The sequence below is a fragment of the Alternaria arborescens genome, assembly GCF_004154835.1.
Source record: "Alternaria arborescens strain FERA 675 chromosome Unknown contig_14, whole genome shotgun sequence".
NCBI lineage: Eukaryota > Fungi > Ascomycota > Dothideomycetes > Pleosporales > Pleosporaceae > Alternaria > Alternaria arborescens.
In genome coordinates this window covers 384,247-406,197 of record NW_021167869.1, presented here as the reverse complement: position 1 = coordinate 406,197, position 21,951 = coordinate 384,247, and the positions used below count along the sequence as shown (strand labels likewise).

The following is a 21,951-nucleotide window of genomic DNA, read 5'->3' as shown; positions in this document are numbered from 1 at the left end:
GCTATGTCAAGACCATGTCCACCACCGAAGCCAATAGTATCCGTGCCCGCATGCCCGAAGGCTTCATAACCTCCATGCGATGAGATATCGTGCTCACCACTCCCAGAATCATCCTTTGTGGAGCATGTAGAGCTTGGATGTACGCTGTTCGCCAAGTCATCGTTTCCACCACGCGTGCAGCCACGATCTCCAGCGCAGCCAGGGTCGTGATGTATAACGTTCGGTCATCCACCAAACCCAGAGCCATAATGTTGGTGATGATCGATCTGAGCGAAAGGACCAAAGAGCAAAGACCGGATCGCAGGGTCAGTCACATCCTGCACCCTGGGTATATCTGAGCCACGCGATCGGTATCTTGGCGGTAGAGGTATACCTGTGTCTCTTGTCTGTACAGGCTTGGTGCTGGTGAGCGGATTGAGTTTTATGATACGTGTGGGCTGTCGCTTCGACGTCGACGAAGCTGCGGTGGCTTGTCTGAGATCGCTATCTACTACTTGGTGTTCGGAAGGCTTATGACGACGTGTGGGAAACTAGTGATAGTCAGTAGAAGTCTATAATCTTTAGTGCTAATACCATACTATGCAACGCATCGTGGCTGGTTTTCGTGACGCGTGAGGATGAGCTGGAAAGACCCTGGTAGTCAACGCAAGTTATGGACACGAAACGACACAGGCTCAAAGCATGGAGCAGGACCGCAGTGGGAAAGGGTTGGCTGTTACGTTACGCACATATCGCCATCCTTCGCAGCAACACCATAGCCCGGGTACTGCCTTGTGGTACCCGAAGAGCCGTGGTACAGCCTTTAAAAGTACCACGATTTGTACTGTCCAGGATAGAAGCGTAAAAGACTACATCTTTGATGAATCGCATACCTTGTCCTGACTGAGATAGCCCTGAACGGCTCGTTACGCTGCATCGCGCAACGCGACTTTACTAATTAGCTGCAACAGCTCCTTGCTTGCATTGTCTCGCGAGAAGTTCATGAAGACCAGTAGTGGTTCGCAGATTACAGCGCATGGATTTCCGGGTATACTGACCAAGTGCATCGCGACAAACCTTGGGAATGCAGTCCCTCTCCCACGACGCGACAACAGTGCGTGTAAGGACGAAGTTCTTGGACATGGCTCCCCACACATTTACGCCTTGGTGGTGACTGCAATGCCAAACAATGCTAACAATGAGACAGCATGATAACGTTGACCGAGTTAGTTGATGGCAAAGTGAGGTGGCAGACGCGATGAGCCAGAGTGATTGTGGCCAGCGCTCGCGCTAGGGCCGGCGCGACATTGATTCTGCTAAATCGCTGCCACAACACGGCCATAACATCTTCTGCTGTTGTTCATTATAGGGCCGAATCCTGCGATAACGATTCAGGATTTCCATTGGATTTACCACCCAGCCATGCCACCCATGAGCAGATCCTCAAGGTTATGACATCATCGCAGCCTGGCTGTCCACACCCGATACGAAACGCAAGGGCTATCGGAGCGCCAACCCAGAATGATTGTGGTGTGAACCCCTATACCAAACAGTATATCGCCCACACGCAAAAGTGCGTCAAATTTCACTGCTATGGTCGATTATCCGACACGTTGTAGATGAAGAACCGCTTACAATAGCTCAATGGGTCCCTAGATTGAACCGTCTTCCGGGCGCACGTAGCAACAGTCAGAGCTGACAATCTGAGACCCGAATCATCACGTTTTTCCATGGACTGCCACGTCGACGAAAACACGTGAGATCCTTGTGTAAATCACTTCACCGCTCCACCCAGGAATCAAGGCACCATCGCAGGATACGAGAGTTGATTGTTGACATATGACATGTCATGTGCAAGTTGATTCACTCAACACAACTTTCGTGTTCTTCAACTCAAGCCCCAGAACTTTTGCGCTGAACGACCCCACAAACCCTTACGCACTTCATTCCACCGCACCACTTGAACTCAAGACCCCTACTACGTCATATTTGTGCGCCATAGTCAATCTTGGTCAACCAAGAAGTCGCAATGTGCTACCACAACTACTCACAGCACAATGGGTAAGTCGTTTCGTACCGCAGCGGAATCGCTGGAGAGTGGTTCTTCTTGAAAACTACCTCTCTGACTGCTTTGATTTACAGGTGCGGTCATATTGGAGAGTCGCATACGCACCCATGGACGCTGTGCGACACAGCGATAGAGACGCTTAACCGAATTCGCGGGCCAAACTCCCCACCAGTCTCTCCGCCTGCAGTAAACTTCGCATCACCACCCAAGCGCAGCTCGTCTACACGACGTTTTTTCTCGCTAAGTGGACAGCTTTCCCGATCATCTACAAATGCATCAATAAATTCGCGACGCGCTGTTTCTGGCCCTTCAGGCGCAACCACGCCCAGAACGTCAGACTCAAGCGCAGGGTCCTACAACTGTACCACGACTCTGGACTACAGCACCCTACCAGATCACCAGCTCGCGGCCGTGAGATGTGAAGTCCCAGTCAAGCGCACACATGTCAGTAGGGAAATGGTCGTCTGCAAAGATTGCGCACGCGAGATCGGCCATATGCGCAACATGATCCGGACTTATGACAAAACTGGTAGCATACGTGGCACCATCGCATTTGAAAAGTTCCTTAAGTGGGAAGGAGAAGGCGGAGGCGAAAGAGAGGGCGATCTGACGGTACCGTTGAATGATGATGATGATGGAGGGGTGTTTGGGGCGAGGCAGGCCATCATTCTGGGTCATCCAGAGAGCTCGTTGAATGCCGAGGGGCCGCGTGGCTTGGGAACTTTGGAACGCGAAGGCGGTACTGGGTATCACTATTAACGACGGGATATGCCTCGAAGAATTCAGAATGAGGGGTGAACATGTCTTGAGTCTTGGTGGTGACTGCGGCTGCGCAACCCCCTACCATTCGTGTGGTCCGGCCCCTCCCTTAACTTACCAATAGTGTGTCATAGGTATGCAAGTATGAAATAATGTTCGAGATCCTTCTTCATCATGCGACAAGACGATCGCGATGCACGACCCGGAAGGCCCGCCCCGCAGAGCTGTCAAAGGTCGTATGAGAATTCGCATCATGGTATGGTCTCGCCACGGTCTTGGTATGCCGCGGAGCTTGTACCTGGATATGCACACACGACCCACACAAATCACTATTCCCATCACCAGTTCATATGAGTCAGAATTCAAAACCATGCAAGGAAAGTGATCCTCAAGTCAGGATTGCTGCGGGGCACTGCTATTTGAATGTTCTGATCAGCTCAGTGGCAAAATCCTGTCGTCCACGTTTGGCGAATGTTCAAGAAGGCTACGTTGTCATATCCCACGGAATGTACGTTTCCATCTACTTCTCTGAATTGGAGTTCCGCGCATTTTCTGTATCCACGGCCACTTCTTTGACACTGTTCCCTGTTCGCACCACTCGTCCCTAACACCATGCATCATAAGTCCCATATCCGGAAGCTGCTTCAGGCTGCGGGGCGGCAATCACGGTTGACGTGTAACCTTGAAGTGAATCCTACATCCCGGACATGCAGGATTGCAAGCTTATTAGCTGATTCATATGTCACTTCACGGCTTCCTACAACCTTGCCGTTCAGTGTCGCAAACAGAGAAACCTGTCTCTAGGATGCTTACAATCCTACTGTTCACCAAAGTAGGACTAATTACCATTGCCCTACCAATTTCAGGCCTCCAGCAGACCGAAAGGCACATCTCTATCATCATGGCTCCCACATGCATTGTCTAGGTAGAAAGTGGACTCAATTTTCTGCTATACATCACGGTGCCAAAAACTGATTGCTGAAAATAATTTGCCTTTTCCGCCCACAATGTGTCCATCACCCATAGCGATAATATGCACGCCTCATGGCAAAACAGTGATAATCACGAAGGCACCGAGTTTCATCGGTAAGTTCCGTTACTCGCATGGGTATCGGAGAAAGTCACCGGCGGCGAATAGACTGGCAGAAGTGACTGACGCTTCGCGGCGTCTGGTGAGCACTACACTAGGCGGGGAACAGCTTCCGTGCAGCTCCACATTTTATTTCTAGTCCCAGTGGCCAGTGACCTCGATTAGAATTTCTAAGTCTGGAGATGATCGTGAACGCTGCCTTTCGTTCGTCGGTTTTGCTCTCCGCTACAAACAACACTCCTTCCTTCCTGCCTAAAACTTTCCACTCTGAGTAGTTTGCTTTCGGCAACACCCACCGTAATCTCCTCTTGCCACTGACCTAGTATCTCTACAAGGAAACTGTCTGCCCGCGGTAATTGCTTCCGCGGTGCGTAGTCGCGAGCTTGAGATGGGACCAAACTATTGGCTCGGCGTCATTTCTGCAGTCTTCAACAGACATGTTGTCTACCTACTCAATGTAGATATATGGTTAAGTTTTTGGGTATGCCAAGCCATCTCAACTCCTGGTACGAGAGTGTATTGGTTCGGCGCAACGTCCGTAGCGTTCAACAGGCATATAACCTATTTACTCGAAGAAGCTGCTATGTGGAGTTCTCTTCCTCCGCGGAAAGTCAACATATTATACGAACTGATATTCGATTAGCGGTATGTCGCCATCAATCAATAGGAAGACCTCCGAATGACTCAACAGAACTGTGTCATTGAATTATCGCATTGCATGGAGACTCAACTCAAGACATGGAATAACATTGGCTTGGCGATATATCCGCTGTTTTCAACATCCCCAAGATTTCCCGGAATAAGCAGGTAGTGGACGTTTTCACATTTGCGGTTGATGAATCGGATACATCAAAGCTATCAGTGACGTTTGGGTGTAGTCGAGATCAGGCTAGTGACGGCTATACAGGTTCTGAATGCTGATCTGGACTTTCACTAAGACAAACAGAACAAGAAGAGGTGAGGAAGTACGAGCGAACTACTTCTAGCATGATCACGGTACTGCTGTACCCGGAAAAGAGAAGTTTACGAGGATACAGACACGCCACTGACTTCGTGTACAAACGAGACGATCGTAAAGCCAGCTTATAAGAGCAGTGAATGACACTAACAGTCATCACAAGGTAGAGACAGTATTGACGCGCTTTCCACAATGACCACTATGTACCATGTTCCTTTTCACGGTCTCGTCCTGCAACCTTGTCCACACGGAGAAAACACCACTAGACTCCGTCACACGGGACGTGCTCACTAATGGTAAGATATCTAAGAAACACTAGTCCTTTTGCAATGATGAATTCCTTTCCTACCTAGGTAATCTCCATCGCATTACCAGTTTCCACCACCAATCACGCAGCCAACCGTCCTGCCACCGACATCATATCTGCGCAGTCGATCTCCGAGTAGCATTGCATCAACGCGTCTCCAAAGAAGCTGCCGTCATGTGCATCGAGCTTCACACCCGCTACCGCCGCTGCGCACACACGCGCCTCCTTCATTGGACTTACTGCCCCATTCTCACACCTTCCCAACGCCAACCAAGCACTGGGCGCGCCTGCAGAAGACACAAACTGCGCTACAAGGAAAGCAATGATAACGTCGGCTGTTTCGAATGCAAACTGTCGGAGATTGCTGGCTGGGGCGCAGTGTCAAGATCCCTAACTTCCTCGAATCTTTTAGAGACGTCGCCTACCGTGGCTAGTTTCTTGGACTATGGGTGCAGGTCAACTACCTTCCCGGCGTTTGTGGGGAGATCGCCAACAATTCCGATACTAGAGAAGTCGCCGACGGTCTCTACGTTCGCCACTTCGGTTGAGTTGCTAAGTATTGGCATCAGAGAAACGGAAAGCAAAGACAGCGAAACCAGTGTTGCTGCGAGCGATAAGTTGCCGATTCTAGGACCAGGAGATTGGCGGACGAGTGATGATAGTGACGAGATTTCGGGAAAAGAGCTGGTGGAACAGGCCAAAAGAGGTGGCGTGAAAGGATGGTTCAAGAAGAGATTTAAGGCCAGGGAAGGGTACGATGGTGCAGTTCTGGGATTCCAGACGATGGATGCTTAGGCGGCAGATGTGGCTAGAATATAATATGCTTTCAGACTGCATGGGTAGGTTCTGGTTAGAATGTTGATAGGTAAAGCATCGACTACCTTCGGGCTGTATTCAGGATCTTCGCATGCCAATCGAACGCGCTCCACACGTACCAGAAATGCTACATGATAACGATGATTATTCCCTCTGCGCTATCTGCGCAAGCAAAAGCCTGTATACCTCCAGGTATTCATGTGCTCGCCTTGTCTTTGCAGAAGCCCATGAATGCTTCTGCTTCTTACCAAAGCTTTGTCTCAAACCTTTCCCTCAGCTTCTCATACTTCTTCACATCGCCCACACTAGGTCTAACAGTCTTGGCTGCCTCAATAAAGTCCAACTCCTCCACAATGTCACTGCGCCGTCTCAAGGCATGCTGTCCAGCTTTTCGTAACATACTCTCAAGATCGGCACCCGAGAAGTTATTGCAAACATCTTGGCGGCCTATCTCAGCAAGTTCAGGGGCGATGACGCCACGCTTGCGAATATGCGCTCTCAAGATATCCACACGCTCCTCTGGCTTGGGAAGTTCGACGTAAAGTAGGGTCTCCAAGCGTCCAGGTCGGAGCATCGCTTCGTCGATCATCTCGGGCCGGTTGGTGGCTGCGATAAGGTAGATGCCTTCACGCATGGATAGGCCATCGAGCTCGGTAAGTAATGTGTTGACAACGCGTGCGGAGGCTTCGTGAAGCTCGGTAGAGCGTTTAGGTACGAGAGCATCGAGCTCATCGAAGAAGATAACGCATGGAACAGATGATCGAGCGCGCATGAAAACCTGGCGTAGAGCTCTTTCAGACTCTCCTACGTACTGCAACCTGTTAGCATCGAACAAAGATCATATCAGAATATGTAGCGTACCTTGTTCAGCAGTTCCGGCCCCTTGACACTGATAAAGTTCGCCTTGGACTCTGCCGCCACCGCCTTAGCCAGAAGCGTCTTACCGCAACCAGGTGGTCCCCATAAGAGTACACCGGTGGGTGCAGAGATACCAAATTTCGCAAACTTTGCAGGATCTTTGATAGGCTCGCAGATAGCCATCTCGAGCTCTTCGCGGACGCCTGCCAGCGCACCAACGTCTCGCCATGTAGTGTCCGGTACGGTGGCAAAGCCCTCTCGTTTTGACGATGGGGTAATGGTAGGCAGAACGGCTTCAAAGGCTTCCATTGTGATGACAGTATCTTCGAAACCTTCTGGTCGGGGAGCTTCCGTGTCTCTTACACGGGTGATTAGTCGCCTAATCGATTGGTTCATGAGGCTATCGGCATTAAGAGAAATGCCACCGTCGATCTCCATCGTAGTCTCCGCGTTGGCTGCCTGCTTTTCAAGTGCTCTTCGAAACTGGTCCATGGACCATGTGCCCGCTTTGCTTACAAGATCTTTCAAATCAGCGCCAACGAATCCTGCTGTCCTCTTCGCTAGTACACTGAAATCGACATCAAGGGATAGCTTTGGTTCGCGTGTAAGAGCTTGGAGTATAGACCGTCGCATAAGCTCATTCGGTACACCCATGTTAATCTCGGTATCGAATCGGCCTCCTCGACGCAAAGCTGGATCCAGACTGTCGGGACGGTTTGTAGCGGCCAGTACGATCACAGGCTTTCCATTGTTGCCCTCCATAGCAAGACTGTCCATCGATATCAGAAGCTGGGCAACTATCCTCTTCTCCATCTGACTCTGGGCACTGTCGCGCTTGGGCGCAATAACGTCGATTTCGTCGATGAAGATCAAGCATGGGGCAACCTCCTTGGCCTTCTCAAAATGCTCCCTTACTTGCTTCTCAGACTCTCCAGACATACCCGACACGACGGATGGACCCAAAATCTCAATAAACGGTACACCAAGCTCGGCAGCGAAGGCCCGACTTATGACAGTCTTACCACATCCTGGTGGACCATGGAGTAATATACCGCGTGGTATTGGGATTTTGCGGTTGGCGTATTCCTGAGGGCAGAGAAGAGGCAACACGAGATGCTCTTTGAGCTGTTCTTTGACTTTTTCCACGCCACCGAGATCTTCTAATGTAACACCTGTAGGAGCTGCTGTGTCGATCTTGCTCTCCTTCTCCTGTGCCCCTGCCTTCTTCTGTCTCTTAGCTTCCCTCTCCTCTTTTGTCTTCCCACTGTCTCGCTTTTTGCTCTTCTCGCTCTTCTCACTCTTCTCCCCGTTTGCAGCTGGCGGGATTGCCCATTGACTGACAATTTGCTTATTCATCCAATCGCTCGATCGGTCCTTTTTGTCTTTCGGTTCGTCCATGGTAAAGTCTCCTTCGAGTTCTGCCATTTCGTCTTCGGAATCGGGTTCTTCGTCTTCGCGGATAACGTCAATTACGCGGTCGATTGAATCCTCGATTTGCTTCTTTGGCCGTCTCTTCAGGCTTGAGTTGGAGCGTTGGATATAGTCGTAGACGGTCGACGGGCGCAGTTTCAGCGCCGACTCATTCTTCTCGTCGAGATATTTGCGCACCACCTGGTACACTTCCTTGTCCAGGCCTGCCTGGAGGGAGGGTCGGCCTTTTGATACCATGACAACTATTGTGGTATCGCAGAAGTGTCAAACGTAGAGCGAGGACGGTATTTATGCGCCAGGAAGAGTGTAACGTAGAATAAGAAAGCCGGTTTGGTGCGGCCAGTGTACCTTGGGCCAGAGGAGTCTATGGTGGCTGCGTTGAGTGTCAATTCCCGTGATCTGGAACTGCTAGCGCTAGTGAGCCTTAGCGCCTATCATCAAGAAACAGGTACAAATGCGGCACAGAATGGTCACGTCGGACTTGGACTTAAGAACAATGCGACGGTGCTATTTCACTTTTGATGCGCATGCTCGCGTCTCCAAAAAAGTTCGCGACGACTTATCGATAAGACTAGCGCGGAACTAGCCTCGGCCCTAGCTCGCATACGTCAATCAAGGCACAGGGACATGTCGCATGCGCAACCCTCATCACTCATGGAGATCGTAGCAATATGGGTAACTCGAGCAGCGCAAACAAGATCTCTGCCCAGGATAAGTGAGTCAAGCCCAGCAATGTGTTAAAATGTCGCTGACATGCCAGGGCGATCCTGGATATGAAGAACCAGCGCGATAAGCTGCGACAGTACCAGAAGCGAATCACCGTCCTCACCGACCGCGAGAAGGAGATTGCGAAGGAATGTCTAGCCAAGGGAGATACAGGCAAGGCAAAGCTAGCGCTGAGGAGGAAGAAGTACCAGGAGGGTCTCTTATCCAAGACCGATGCCCAACTAGCGCAGCTGGAGATCCTCACCAGTGACGTCGAGTTCGCCCTGGTGCAGAAGGATGTCTTGTTTGGTCTGCAGCAGGGAACGGCAGTTCTCAAGGAGATCCACAAGGAAATGGGCGGCATCGAGAACGTAGAGAAGCTGCTGGGTGAGAACGAGGAGGCTCGTGCTTATCAGGAGGTGCGCCGCATAGCCAAGCCTTTGGTAGCATGTATGCTGATAGACATTCCAGGAAATCAGCGAGCTCCTTGCGAACAAGATGTCCAACCAAGACGAAGACGAAGTCGAAGACGAGCTCGATGCTCTCGAAGCAGAAGTCAACGGCACCGTTCCTGCGTTACCCGACGCGCCTGTCGCACAGCCACAGTTCACACCCGAAGAGAAGGCGCAAATGGCCAAGGACAGAGCGGCGAGACGGGCGAGGGAAAGGGCTGCCGAGCAGGCATCGCAGCCCATGTTGGCGTGATGAGACATGGCACTGGCGTATAGATTGCATTAGAGCGTGGCGTTGGGGTGTTTTGCTGGCATGGCGTGGACGACGTGACACTTTGGGCATACTGCATGTTTGCTACACCTGCGCACATACACAAGAGTCTATATGGAGTTTATTCTACGGTTTGGTGCATGTGGTGACCACGTGTGCGAAACGTGGGCAATGATGCATCGTCCTAGATGTTTGCCCCTTATGTCAGTCTCGCCTTCTCTTCACCCGCCGAGCACGTCATACCATAGCTCCTGTCCTACATCTACACCATCTTTCCTGCCATCCATCTACGACGCCAGAATCTGCCGACCCTGCATCAACAACCCTGACCCCGACATCCATCCGCATCGAAGCTCGAAGCTACCCCGCCATCCACCCCACCACTTCCAGCCCTACCGCGCAAACACACCCAACATTGCCCACAAACATGTCGCACTCACACTGCCACGACGAGCATCACGACCACTCCCACGCTGACGGCCACGACCACAGCGACGACATCACCCCAGCCCTCCAGAACATCCTCTACGAACAACTCGACTTCCCCAAGCTCGTCACGCTCAACGAAGATGAATCCAACAGCGGTCGCGCAATCTGCCAGAAGACATGGGCCCAGCGCCTCGAACCCGAGCCCGAGCTGAAGAGCAGTGCCGATGAACAAATCCTCATGACGGTGCCTTTTACAGGCCAAGTGCGACTGCATTCCATCATCCTACGAACGAGCCCTGGCCCCGACTGCCCCAAGACCCTCAAAGTCTTCGTCAACGAAGATTCGCTCGATTTTGAAACCGCGGCCGAAAAGGAACCCACACAGATACTGGAAATCAGTCAGACGAGCGAGGTGCAAGAGATACCCGTCAAGAGGGCCAAGTTCGGCACAACACGCAGTCTGAGCTTATTTTTCGAGGACAACTGGAGTAATGGCGAAGAAGACGAGACGAGAATAAGCTATCTGGCGTTCAAAGGCGACTTTATGAAGCTGAACAAGGAGGCTGTGTCTGTCATGTACGAGGCCGCTGCGAATCCCAATGATCATAAGAATATTGTAGGAATTGGACAGGGCGTAGGACGGAGTATACAGTAAGAAGACGAGCGCCTGGCTAAGGCGACATGGCCATGTTGAGGGAGCTTCACATTGGGAATGGCGCAAGGTATGGTGTCAAATCAGGTTCATCAGGGTCATTATCAGTTAGCATGGATATGCTACAGTCTGTCGCTTCTTGAACGCCAATATATGTATATTAAAAGCATTTCAGTCTGAAGGGTCAGCAGAGGCGCATGGAACATTTATTAGAGATGACATACTCAGCGTATCATTGCGCTTTCGTGGGTATCGTGTCGTCCATGTATGCATGTATATCCTTTTCCCGTTCCGTGTCGCCTGTCGACTTGTGCTCTGAATGCATCCACGCTCAACGTCGCTCGTTTTGTGGTGTTGCTCCAATGCAGTATGCTGGGCACATAGTCCATCTCTCTGTGAGGCCGCGTAAAACCCTCTTCGCCCGCTTCTGAGTCCAACTCCCGGTATCCGTTCGTGGTTTCTTTCCTTGCTCAAGTATGTTTCGTTCCTCCGAGCACCTCTCCGTGAACCTTTCCCCAGTCGATCTTCCCGTCAATCTCTTCATCCACCCTACCCACCACCGCCACACTGTCACCCCGTATAATGTACAGTCCGAGTGGTACCTCTTCACTAGGCTCTTCGTCTTCTATCGGTCGGATGATGCGCTCGACGGCTTCTTGGAGGACGAGGTTCATGCTACCGTCGCATGAGTGGAGAAGGCCGACCATCGTGCGGCCATCGAGGGTGAGAACTGATACACGCTCTAAGAAAAGTCAGCAGGGAAGATGATACCACAGCAGACGGGACTTACTGTTTAGGTAGGCGTTTAGTGCCATTGTGAGGGTTTGGTTGGGGTATGCGTTGGTTTGGGAACTCGGATATTATCTAAGGGCGGCTTCGTGAGACCAGCAGATATAAGATATGCAAGAGATGTCCTTGAAGCGCTATCTGCACGCGCTCGAAGGATGCTCGCGCAAAATTCCGTGGTATAGTATCGCGTTGTGGAAAGGTTGCGACTTGCTCAAAACTTGGTTCGTCTAAGTTCTGAGGTTCGGATGGATATTCTCGGCGACAGAAGGTTTGCTAGAAGATGTCTCGGACGAGTGGACGAGGAACACGGCGAGTTGCTTGCGCTTGTCACGATTTGGTTGAAGCTGCACATGAAGCTCGCGATGCTTTGCCGGTGGAGCTTCAGATGGCACGTGCATTCGGCCAATCAGAGTCGCAGGGACATGTCTGCCTAGGTACCTAGGTAATGTCTTCGTTCTGAATGTCACAATTATCTCATTCTCACAGCTCAGTGCGACACCTAGGAATATGTGCTCTACAAGAAAATCCATATCCAAGACATCGATAACGTCCTACCTAGGTATCATGTACTTGCGTGCTACCTAGACACGCCGAAAAGTCGGGAGCCAGCACTTCCTCTAGCTCTTATTCGTGATGACCACCTCCGGATGACTTACAAGGAATGGAAACTCTGTCTTGTAATAGAGTCTCCGGAAGGCTGTATGGTCAAGGTTTTGTATTCGTTCAAGTTTGATTTGCACGGAGGTGGTATTGTCCCATGGTTGGGTGTAGTGGTACCACACCGCGATATTTCCAATTATTCTTGAAGAATCGCTGGCATTCACCCTTTTCTGATTTTTTGATAAAACTTTTTTTTTCTAAAGCGAGCAACATGGCGAATCTTCTCGACGCTGTTCAGCAGTACGCTTTCCTCGATGCACTCTGTTCGCATCTACGCATTACCGACTTCAAAGCACTTTCAAGAACCAGCTCCGACTTTCGAATCTGTCTCACAGGAAGATTCAGATCACGAGAAGAATGGAGCTTCATATCCTTCGATACCTGATGACTGGAAATCCGTTATCTGTGATGCCCTTGGTGGTCTAAGCAATGTCATCTCATGCTGCAAGTGCACCCGAATCATATGTTTCCAATGCTAGTGGTTACACATTACTAAGGGAAGTGCCAATACTCGGGGTAACGGTCGGGCACATCATGCATGCTCGACATGCTGGAATACGGATTTTGAAAAGCTTCGTAGCGACGATTCCTCACATGCATTTCCCGCGACACATGGTCATCGTACATGGCGACAGGCGCAGCTTCAAGGCGACTTCTGCAAGTGGTCCAGCAATTCATTGCAGACCTTGCACTAACGAGGTCAGCCCACCTCCGAACTATACCCCAATCGAAGAAATATCGCGTCTAGACCAGTTCCTATCTCCGTACCCAGAGCCTTCCCACAGGAAGTGTATCGCTTGCCCCACATACATGTCGGAAGACGGAATGGAAAAGGTGAATCACTTCTGCCCTTCCTGCAATCTTCCTATACAAATGCGCAATGGCGATCATCCTGTCGAACGGCAGTCTCAGAAACTAGGCGACTATCGCGATGATGAAAACGACATCGATCGTGAGGTTGTGACGATAGGACCCGACTACGAGTCTGTTCAAGAGTTTTGGAAGCGGCAGTGGATAAGAACCAGCGGCCGGTTGAGTCCACCGACTAAATGGCAGCCTGTGCGATATGAATGGGAACGTATCAACCAAGGTTCGGTGCTCACCGCGGATGAACGTAGCCACTTGGATCGGTGCTCGTACTTCAAGCCCATACGTGCACCTGTGTGGGATTCTAAAAAGCTTCTATTCGAGCCGCCTCCAATCCGACTCCCTCACTATATGTGGCGTCGTATCATTGGCTATGTTCTACACTAGGTACTATGTTTCCATGCAACAGGATTATACTAACAACTTTCCATCAGGAGAACCTGGGGCTTCTGGACCTGGATCGTGTGAGATATTTCAGGTCTATTTAGTCTAGAAGAGTTCCTGGTCTAGCAATTTGGTTCTGTGTCCAAGTTCTTCACATACGTGAGAAGATAGGTTTGGAGGAAATGGCAAGGACATCAGTACGTATGTACGGTGAGAACAACGTGGATATCATTTAGGAATGCGTGACTTTGACACCTAAACCTATTTCACCTAATTCAAGACATTAAACATACGGCCTCCAATAGTTCTCTGTTCGTGGTTCGGACCTCTCAAGTGCGACGGTACTGGAAAACAACATGCATATCGCTTTCGAAGCGGTGAGCCCTCGGATTCGCTCGCGTGAGCACCTGTGATGTTTATCAACTCGTGAAACAGGCAAACTGGGTATACACGATATCAGAATAACGTCTTGATCCACAAAACAAACATTTAGAGATGATGGCGGCCGTTATTCATAGTATTCGTGTATGGTGCTATACTCTCGAAATACATGTTTCTCGAGTGGCTGGGATTAAGGTTTGTGGGCAAAAAGTAGATAATCCGGAGTCGGCCCCTCACGCGCGACCGACCCACGGTTGCGTTGATAAGAACAGTCGAAATCGCGATGCGCAACCATAGTTCAGTTTAAGAGACAAATACAATACTTCGATTGCCAAATCCTCCAGCTTTATCCTAACTTCCTACATAAGCTTCAACAGCACTTCTTAAATCAACTTAACGATACGAACATGATCACCGCCACAGTCCGCACCGCAGGGCTTCAAGTCCGAAGCTTTCACAAGACCGCTTTAAACTCAGTTTTTAACGAAACGACAACCCGTGAGACCAAAAGAAGTTATCTTCGCCATCACGGAAAGCACAATAAAGTCGAACATCACCAGTCTCCCGTCACACCATACAATACCAGTGTCCGAGCAGACTGGCAACGCTATTGTGCAACCGAGCACCATCAGATCTGGCCGTCTTCCTTTCAGAAGCACTCTTTTCATACCAATTTGTCCTCGCAGGATACACCAATTACCAAACCAACACATGCGATGACCTTCCGAAAGGACCGCGAGATGCACATTGCCGCACGCCAAACACCGCTCAAAGCATCAGAGGAACACGAGAACCCAGATCGTGAATTCATGAAGACGTGGCTCGGCGTAAAAAGGGAATTTGGCTACCTGCGCTCAGACTTGCTGGACGCTGTGCTGGCTGATGGTAGAAAGGTTCAAAACCAGAGCTTCATGGGGCGGCTTTTTGACAGCGAATCTAAGACTCAAAATTAGACAACTAAGTGTGCATGCTTGTTACCTGCGCTTTGTATCACGTTGCTGTATTGCTTCTACTTGCACGGCTGTATCTCGAGATTCCATTCCGTAGTGGCAGAAGAAGAGACGTGACGTGTTTGTGTATCACGACTAGTATGTCAATATATGGACACAGGAAGTATCGGTAGAATCTGTACACAAATGAGAACAACGGGTCCTCGCATTTTGCTCATGAGGATCTTTTGTACATACCTCCGCTTATCTGGTGTTGGTGTTGGTGTTTTGTGGTGACCTAAAAAAAAGCCGGGTGACCATTACCTAGGTAATTACCATACCATACCCAATCCAGCATGGTCATTCACGCGCACATCTTGATAAACTGTGTCTTCGGTCCATTTCCGCACAACTACCAAGCTTACACCGTTTTAACGATTGGCACCCAAAATTCTTTTCACTCTGCGCTGTCATCCAACCCGTTCTTCTGAGATTAACATGCGTACATATCGCCCGACTTCCAGCAGGATCAGTATACGCACAAATGATGTCATTTTGGATGCCTCCCGAGGTCAACATGCACATAGAATTTCGTACCAGCATCACCAGAGCATCATACTATAGAAGCCATCATAGTGTCTGACTAGAAAAGCATACTTTGCCGCGGTCGCAACGGAATATGTATCTTTTTCTATGCCGCTTTGTTATGGGATTGACATCCTTATACTTTTAGTCGCATCTTCCCAAGTTTTGCGCGAACCTGAGTTTCCGATCCATCGGCGCATCTAAAAAAAAGGGCATCGCCAGCATTCCGACTGCAAGAGATTTATTCCAGCACTATCGCAACTTCCACAAACCCGCTTGAAGTACGATCTTCTCCGTTGTTTAGATCCAACCCCGATGCCATGCCAGCAACAGGCGCAAAGGACCACGATACCGAGAAGATTAATAGTAACGCATCGCAACTGCCACCATGGCGACAGAGGTTACGTCGCGTAAAGCTTTCAATGCTCCCAGTTCACAATCAAGAAGGCAGCAAGGGGCTGACCCTCACCACAAGCAAGGGTCACGTTTATCTCCTCGACCAGTTTCGCGAGCGGGTACCGCTGCGGATCCGTAATCGTTCTGTCGCTATGATCTCTGAGTTTGTCGGCACCTTCCTGTTCATGCTCATCGGTCTAGGCGGTAACTCTGCTGTCATCAATGATTCAGCCGTTGCTACACAGACCGGCGGAGGAGATCCCTCAGCAGATCCAGCTAAGATCCTTTTCATCGCAACGTCATGGGGCGCAGCTGTGACAGTGAATGCGTGGAGCTTCTTCCGGATTAGCGGTGGGCTCTTTAATCCTGCTGTAACTATGGCTTTGATGCTAATCCGCGCTGTACCACCGCTTGATGGCCTTCTCGATATCATCAGTCAGCTTTTCGGTTCTATCCTAGCAAGTGCTATCGCATACGGACTATTGCCATCAGGTGCTCTAGCGGCTACTGAATTGGGTGATATGACCACCGTCACGCAGGGGTTATTCATCGAGATGTTCATTACAGCACAGGTCGTCGTGGCAGTCTTCATGTTGGCAACGGAGAAACACAAAGCTACGTTCATTGCGCCCGTTGGAATCGGATTGACGGTATTTGCGTGCATTCTTATGTATGTGTTCTCTTATTCCCCTTTGTCACTATTCGCAGTTGCAATCGCGCATTTCCTCTTTCATAACACGTAGCTTATGCACCTAGGGCCTCAACATATACTGGCGCAGCAATGAACCCAGCTCGATCATTCGCTGTGTGCGTTATCCAAGGAAGTTTCCCACACTATCATTGGATTTATTGGGTTGGTCCGGGGTTGGGTGCCTTGCTTGCAACTGCCTTCTATCACTTGATTCGCAAGCTGGAGTACTGGACTGTAAATCCTAATGTCGACGACTACGAGACGAAGGTTGGAGAGACTATTCGAGATGTCGCAAGCAGGGTTGCCGACATGTCAAACGTTCCTGGGGCAAGTTCGAACGACGATACATGAGTTTAGTGCAAAGGTCGAGACTGTCTCGCAATTGCACTGACAAAGCGCCAACACGCTCATCTACAAGCAGCTTTCTACAACATCGAGCTAGCTCAACCTGATCATTCCTCAACACGTCCGACGACATTCCTACTTGGACACCACTCCACAGCCAGCACAGGTCACCACCGATCAGCTCGAAGAAGCGATGCATTTGATAAGAGCTGCGCAATACTCCCATGTCCATGCAAATGCTACTTCAGGATATTGCTCTCGTCATGAAATTTATGGCTTGCGCTTCAATCATGGATGGTTTGGAAAGCCAACCAGTCAAGTATAGATCTTGAGGGATAGAGCTTGGAGAATTGACAGCGCGGTTGCATTTGTCTGCGAAAAATGAAACATTGCGGGCTATAAAGCTGTAAGACTATATAGTAGGCATGCTGAAGGCTGAGAGCGCTGAACGCAAATATGTTTAATGCATTGAGCGCTCTAGAGCGGCATGAACTCCTGACCAGCCTGTGCACGATCGGTATTGCTTGAACCATATGTATCTACCCTCGTAGACCAGAACGACAGCCCAGCGATCAAGTCCAGCCAGGTTTCCAATGCGCAGAACAAAGGACGTTCGGGAGGCGATAACGCTGGTAGCGCACGGATCGCATCTTGTCGTACCTTGATGTGGACGGAATCCAGCAGAACCTAGCCACCACCAACACCAACCAGCTTGCCCAGCCATCTCAACTTCCTTCAAAGAACGTCCGCTCCTGTGCTCCTGTATTCACCTTCCTATTCGACAATACTGCGCCGCCTGCAATCATGTGGGTTACACGAGGCCTCCACTGCAGACCTTGTTTATCCGGGTTGCCGGTTGCTTGGTGCCTCTTGGCGGCGACGCAGCGTGCCTTGGGAGGCTTGACACCTGCTCAATGCGGCAACTAGAAGGCGCATATCAATTAGACTGATATGTACGATGGAAAGCAGATAAAAAGGAGCGTTGCCTTGCTAGAGCACGACAAGTGCTTTGTTGCATTCGTCTTGTGTTCCTACCTGACGCGTCGTTTGGGTCACTGAGTGGGGAACGTTGATACCCTGCTGCCCGCAATGCGTTCTTTCGCAATCCTCGCTGCGGCATTGCCGTTGGTTCACGCAATTGAACCTCCGCGCATGCCACACCAGCCTCTCGGCAATGGCACCAAGCGTCTGAGCTACAACGAAACCACCAACAGCCCTGGATCTTTGACACCTTCAACACGATCCTTCACCTGGGTTGGCACTGGGGAAGATGGCGACTACATCTACACAGCTGCCTCTGGCGACTTTGTCTTTGAGAATGTCGCAACAGGCGAATCGTCCACTTTCATCTCCGCTGACCAGGTCCCGGAGGACTACTGGGATTACTTTATCTCGCCTGATGCCACCAAGGTCATGTGGGCCGTCAACTACACGAAGCAGTACCGCCACTCTTACTTCGCTGATTACCTGATCATGGACGTTGCGACTGGAGAGTCCGTGCCTCTTGATCCCGAGCAAGTCGGGGATATTCAGTATGCCGAATGGAGCCCTGCCTCGTCGTCTCAGGTCGCATTCGTCAAGGGCAACAACCTGTACATGTCCACCAACGGCACTATCACTCAGATCACCGAGGACGGAGGGCCCGACTACTTCAACGCTATTCCTGACTGGGTTTACGAAGAGGAGATCTTCGGCGATCGCTACACTCTATGGTTCTCGCCCGATGGCGCTAAGGTTGCTTTCCTTAGCTTCAACGAGACTGGTGTTGGCACATTCAGAATCCCATACTACATCGAAGATGATGCTGAATATGTTCCTGTTTACCCCAATGAGTTGGAGCTTCGCTACCCCAAGGTCGGCACAAAGAATCCGACTGTGGTCATGAACATGCTTGATGTAGAGTCTGGCGAATACACCAACATTCCCATTGATGCTTTCCCGGAGGACGACCTTGTCATTGGCGAGGTTGTCTGGCTTACCGAGGAGCACAGCAAGGTCCTTTACCGCGCCTACAACCGTGTTCAGGATATGGAGAAGCTCGTTGTTGTCGATGTAGAGGCTGGGTCGTCCAAGGTTACTCGTGAGCGTGATGGTACCGATGGATGGCTGGAGAACTTGATGCAAGTTCGATACATCGGAGCTGTTGAGACTGCGAACGCTTCTTACGGAAACGCTACTGAATACTACATGGATCTCTCTGATATGAGTGGCTGGGCGCATATCTACCTCTTCCCCGTCGATGGCGGAGAGCCTATTGCACTCACGTCCGGTGAGTGGGAAGTTATCAGCGTACCCAAGGTTGATTACTCCCGTGGCCTTGTCTACTACACTTCTACCGAGCACCACAGTGCTGAGTCCCATATCTACTCTGTCAGCTTCTCTGGCGAGAAGACTGCGCTCGTCGATGACAGCGTGGCTGCTTTCTGGACTGGATCTTTCTCTTCCGGCGGCTCATACTATGTCCTCCGTTACGCTGGCCCCGACGTGCCATACCAGGAGCTGTACTCTATCAACTCCAGTGAGCCAATTCGCACAATCGTCAACAACACAGCACTTTACGAGAAGCTTCAAGGCTATGCTCTCCCCAACATTACCTACCTAGATATGGAACACCCAGACGGCTACACTTTGGACGCCATGCTCCGCCTGCCACCCAACTTTGACCCCTCCAAGAAGTACCCTCTCCTCCTCATTCCTTACGGTGGGCCCAACGCAAAAGAGGTTCACAAGGACTTCAACCCACTCAACTGGAAGGCTTACGTTGCCTCCGACCCTGAGCTCGAATACGTGACCCTTACCGTCGACGGCCGTGGTACTGGCCGTAAAGGTCGCGCTTTCCGTTCTCTCGTCACTTCTAACCTGGGTCAACTTGAGGCCGAAGACCAGATCTGGGCTGCCAAGGAGCTTGCAAAGAACGAGTGGATCGACAGCGAGCATATTGGTATCTGGGGCTGGTCTTACGGTGGCTACCTCTCCTCCAAGGTTGTTGAGGTCGGCGACCCAATCATCAGCTACGCCATGATCACAGCCCCTGTCAGCGACTGGCGCTTCTACGACTCCCTATACACTGAACGCTACATGAAGACACCCGACATTAACCCCGAGGGTTACAACCGTAGCCGTGTTCATGATGCCACAGGTTTCAAGAACATTGCTGGTGGTGTCGTCATTCAGCACGGTACTGGTGATGACAACGTGCACTTCCAGAACTCGGCTGCGTTGGTCGACCTGCTCATGGTCAACCAGGTCACTCCTGAGAAGATGCAGAACACTTTCTTCACCGACAGTGATCACAGCATCAACTTCCACAACAACGGAAAGTTCCTATACAGACAGTTGAGCAAGAAGCTGTTTGAGGAGAAGGCACGCGAGGGTGACAGCAAGGGTGGCCACCAGTGGAGCAAGAGGGGTCTGGGACGCAAATGGAAAGCTTGAACAGCTCTAAAATAGTTGTCTGTGATAATGCGACAATGTAATGCATAATTCAAAGTTTCACCTGATTTCAGTGCACAGTCACCAGCCACCCGGCCTCTTTCTCAAGCTAATGCTGATGCATGAAGGAGATCCTCCGATTCTCTCGGTCCTATTCACACAATCAGACCCCTTGTGTTTATTCTCATCCTTAGCGTTATTCTCTTCGTCGATAAGACTGTGATTTTTCCTTAGTGCGCCACCGAAACCTGCAGGACCGCTTGCGCTTCGCGCAGTTTTACAAAGTACAGAAGGAATCTTGGGAAAAACAAGTGCTCAATCCACTATGTAGTCGCCGAATGTTTTGTTAGATGGTTGAAGTAACGGCTATTGTCGAAGGATATGTATGACCCGGTGCAGCTGTTGACAGGGTATTGAAAGATCTAGAGTCGTATGCAGATTCACTCGAAATTACATTGGGGCAGGCTGAGCGGTGACAATACGCGTGAACGGCCACGGGTCCTGGCAAACAACTAGACGATTGTATGACTTAACATCCGTCTGCATTCTGGTACATTCACCTATGTACTCTTAATCCAACACGACATTTGAACGCCCAGCCAGATCTATTCCAAGCTGAGATCCACGAAAAAATACTTCAACATGGCGGCCGAGACCACCGGTGCTACAACGCAGTGTGTAGATGCGCCCGACTACCACTCGCTCAAATTCGAACACATGAGCAGGATATCTAGTCTTGCGGAAGGACATGTTTACGCGCTCAGATACTTTCCCGGTGAGCTACAAGCTCTCTTGAACATTGCCTCGCTCAAATTCCACGAATGGGCTCCTGGTCACTTTGCTTCGGTTTTGGGTTGGCCAAAAGAATCCAAACAAGGCTCGAAACCCCAATCGGCGCTATCGGAACATCTGGAAATCCACTGGGGAGAGGGTGATAGAACTGTTTTGTTGAACGATCGCTCTGCGCTATCCAATACGGGTATCCGACCGCAAACCATAATCTCTGATACCGATGAAGTTTTGTCGAGACTGCAGCGTGGTTTTGAACTCGCCCCTCCGTTCTCTACTATCCTTACGGTGGTAGACCACGAGCACCTGACAATGCTAAGTGTCTTTTTCCGCTACTGTCTCTTGGTGCAAGGCCATGCTACGGCGACGGAGAATTTCCAGTACAACTTCTGGTTATGGTTCGAGAAACTCTGTCGCCATGTCGCCAGCCAAAGTACACCGGATAGCCCGCCAGAACACGTTGATGTCGCTGCATCGCCAAAGGCTGAGAAGGAGCCGGATAGCTTTTGCAGCCAAGTTGAATTGGATGATCGAGCACATAATAACAAAACTACGGTTTTGGAGATTGAGGAGATAGAGGAAGTTGCAAGCAACCATAGTTTCCATGGAGAACTGGAAACAATGCGGAAGGAAGTTGAGAAATACAAGTTGGCTTGTGAAGAGCAAAGCAAAAAGGTCGAAGAGGAGAAGCCGTGGTTGCACAAATCGCGTCTCGCGCATGTGAACTCCGAAGCCATGCTTAGAGAACGTCAGAAAGAGGCAGAGGAGTGAAGGTTAGGCAATAAGTGTTAGCGAAAGAGTCACCAAAAACCTATGATAGTATTCTATTCATTGCCGGTGTCACATGGTGGAAGACTGAGGGATATGAAGAGGACAGTTTTGTAGAGTTAGAAGCCTAGGAACCGTGAGAGCTGAAAGTCTCTAGAAG

At 50.4% G+C, this 21,951-nt stretch overlaps 10 protein-coding genes across 10 annotated transcripts; 8 read left to right on the top strand and 2 right to left on the bottom strand.

The window, feature by feature from the left end:
* Window positions 1–2,551: 2,551 nt before the first annotated feature.
* Window positions 2,552–2,806, top strand: AA0111_g6605 (hypothetical protein; the record flags this gene model as incomplete). Its single annotated transcript, XM_028652846.1, has 1 exon — window positions 2,552–2,806. The coding sequence occupies one exon, from the start codon at window positions 2,552–2,554 to the stop codon at window positions 2,804–2,806; it is 255 nt and encodes an 84-aa protein (XP_028505689.1).
* An 805-nt stretch (window positions 2,807–3,611) lies between these two features.
* On the top strand, window positions 3,612–3,731 carry AA0111_g6604 (hypothetical protein; the record flags this gene model as incomplete). Its single annotated transcript, XM_028652845.1, has 1 exon — window positions 3,612–3,731. The coding sequence occupies one exon, from the start codon at window positions 3,612–3,614 to the stop codon at window positions 3,729–3,731; it is 120 nt and encodes a 39-aa protein (XP_028505688.1).
* A 2,490-nt stretch (window positions 3,732–6,221) lies between these two features.
* On the bottom strand, window positions 6,222–8,503 carry AA0111_g6603 (putative AAA domain-containing protein; the record flags this gene model as incomplete). The annotated part of the gene is made up of 2 exons (XM_028652844.1): window positions 6,222–6,788; window positions 6,839–8,503. 2 exons carry the CDS (start codon window positions 8,501–8,503, stop codon window positions 6,222–6,224), a joined length of 2,232 nt encoding a protein of 743 aa, XP_028505683.1.
* Window positions 8,504–8,937: 434 nt separating this feature from the next.
* AA0111_g6602 (hypothetical protein) lies at window positions 8,938–9,676 on the top strand (the record flags this gene model as incomplete). Its single annotated transcript, XM_028652843.1, has 3 exons — window positions 8,938–8,981; window positions 9,027–9,390; window positions 9,443–9,676. The coding sequence occupies 3 exons, from the start codon at window positions 8,938–8,940 to the stop codon at window positions 9,674–9,676; spliced, it is 642 nt and encodes a 213-aa protein (XP_028505682.1).
* A 445-nt stretch (window positions 9,677–10,121) lies between these two features.
* On the top strand, window positions 10,122–10,778 carry AA0111_g6601 (hypothetical protein; the record flags this gene model as incomplete). Its single annotated transcript, XM_028652842.1, has 1 exon — window positions 10,122–10,778. The coding sequence occupies one exon, from the start codon at window positions 10,122–10,124 to the stop codon at window positions 10,776–10,778; it is 657 nt and encodes a 218-aa protein (XP_028505685.1).
* Window positions 10,779–11,245: 467 nt separating this feature from the next.
* Window positions 11,246–11,590, bottom strand: AA0111_g6600 (hypothetical protein; the record flags this gene model as incomplete). Its single annotated transcript, XM_028652841.1, has 2 exons — window positions 11,246–11,517; window positions 11,566–11,590. The coding sequence occupies 2 exons, from the start codon at window positions 11,588–11,590 to the stop codon at window positions 11,246–11,248; spliced, it is 297 nt and encodes a 98-aa protein (XP_028505684.1).
* Window positions 11,591–14,572: 2,982 nt separating this feature from the next.
* On the top strand, window positions 14,573–14,809 carry AA0111_g6599 (hypothetical protein; the record flags this gene model as incomplete). The annotated part of the gene is made up of 1 exon (XM_028652838.1): window positions 14,573–14,809. One exon carries the CDS (start codon window positions 14,573–14,575, stop codon window positions 14,807–14,809), a length of 237 nt encoding a protein of 78 aa, XP_028505872.1.
* An 881-nt stretch (window positions 14,810–15,690) lies between these two features.
* Window positions 15,691–16,808, top strand: AA0111_g6598 (hypothetical protein; the record flags this gene model as incomplete). The annotated part of the gene is made up of 2 exons (XM_028652837.1): window positions 15,691–16,436; window positions 16,523–16,808. The coding sequence occupies 2 exons, from the start codon at window positions 15,691–15,693 to the stop codon at window positions 16,806–16,808; spliced, it is 1,032 nt and encodes a 343-aa protein (XP_028505681.1).
* Window positions 16,809–17,891: 1,083 nt separating this feature from the next.
* Window positions 17,892–20,237, top strand: AA0111_g6597 (Dipeptidyl peptidase 4; the record flags this gene model as incomplete). The annotated part of the gene is made up of 1 exon (XM_028652836.1): window positions 17,892–20,237. The coding sequence occupies one exon, from the start codon at window positions 17,892–17,894 to the stop codon at window positions 20,235–20,237; it is 2,346 nt and encodes a 781-aa protein (XP_028505871.1).
* A 639-nt stretch (window positions 20,238–20,876) lies between these two features.
* On the top strand, window positions 20,877–21,794 carry AA0111_g6596 (hypothetical protein; the record flags this gene model as incomplete). The annotated part of the gene is made up of 1 exon (XM_028652835.1): window positions 20,877–21,794. The coding sequence occupies one exon, from the start codon at window positions 20,877–20,879 to the stop codon at window positions 21,792–21,794; it is 918 nt and encodes a 305-aa protein (XP_028505678.1).
* Window positions 21,795–21,951: the final 157 nt, after the last annotated feature.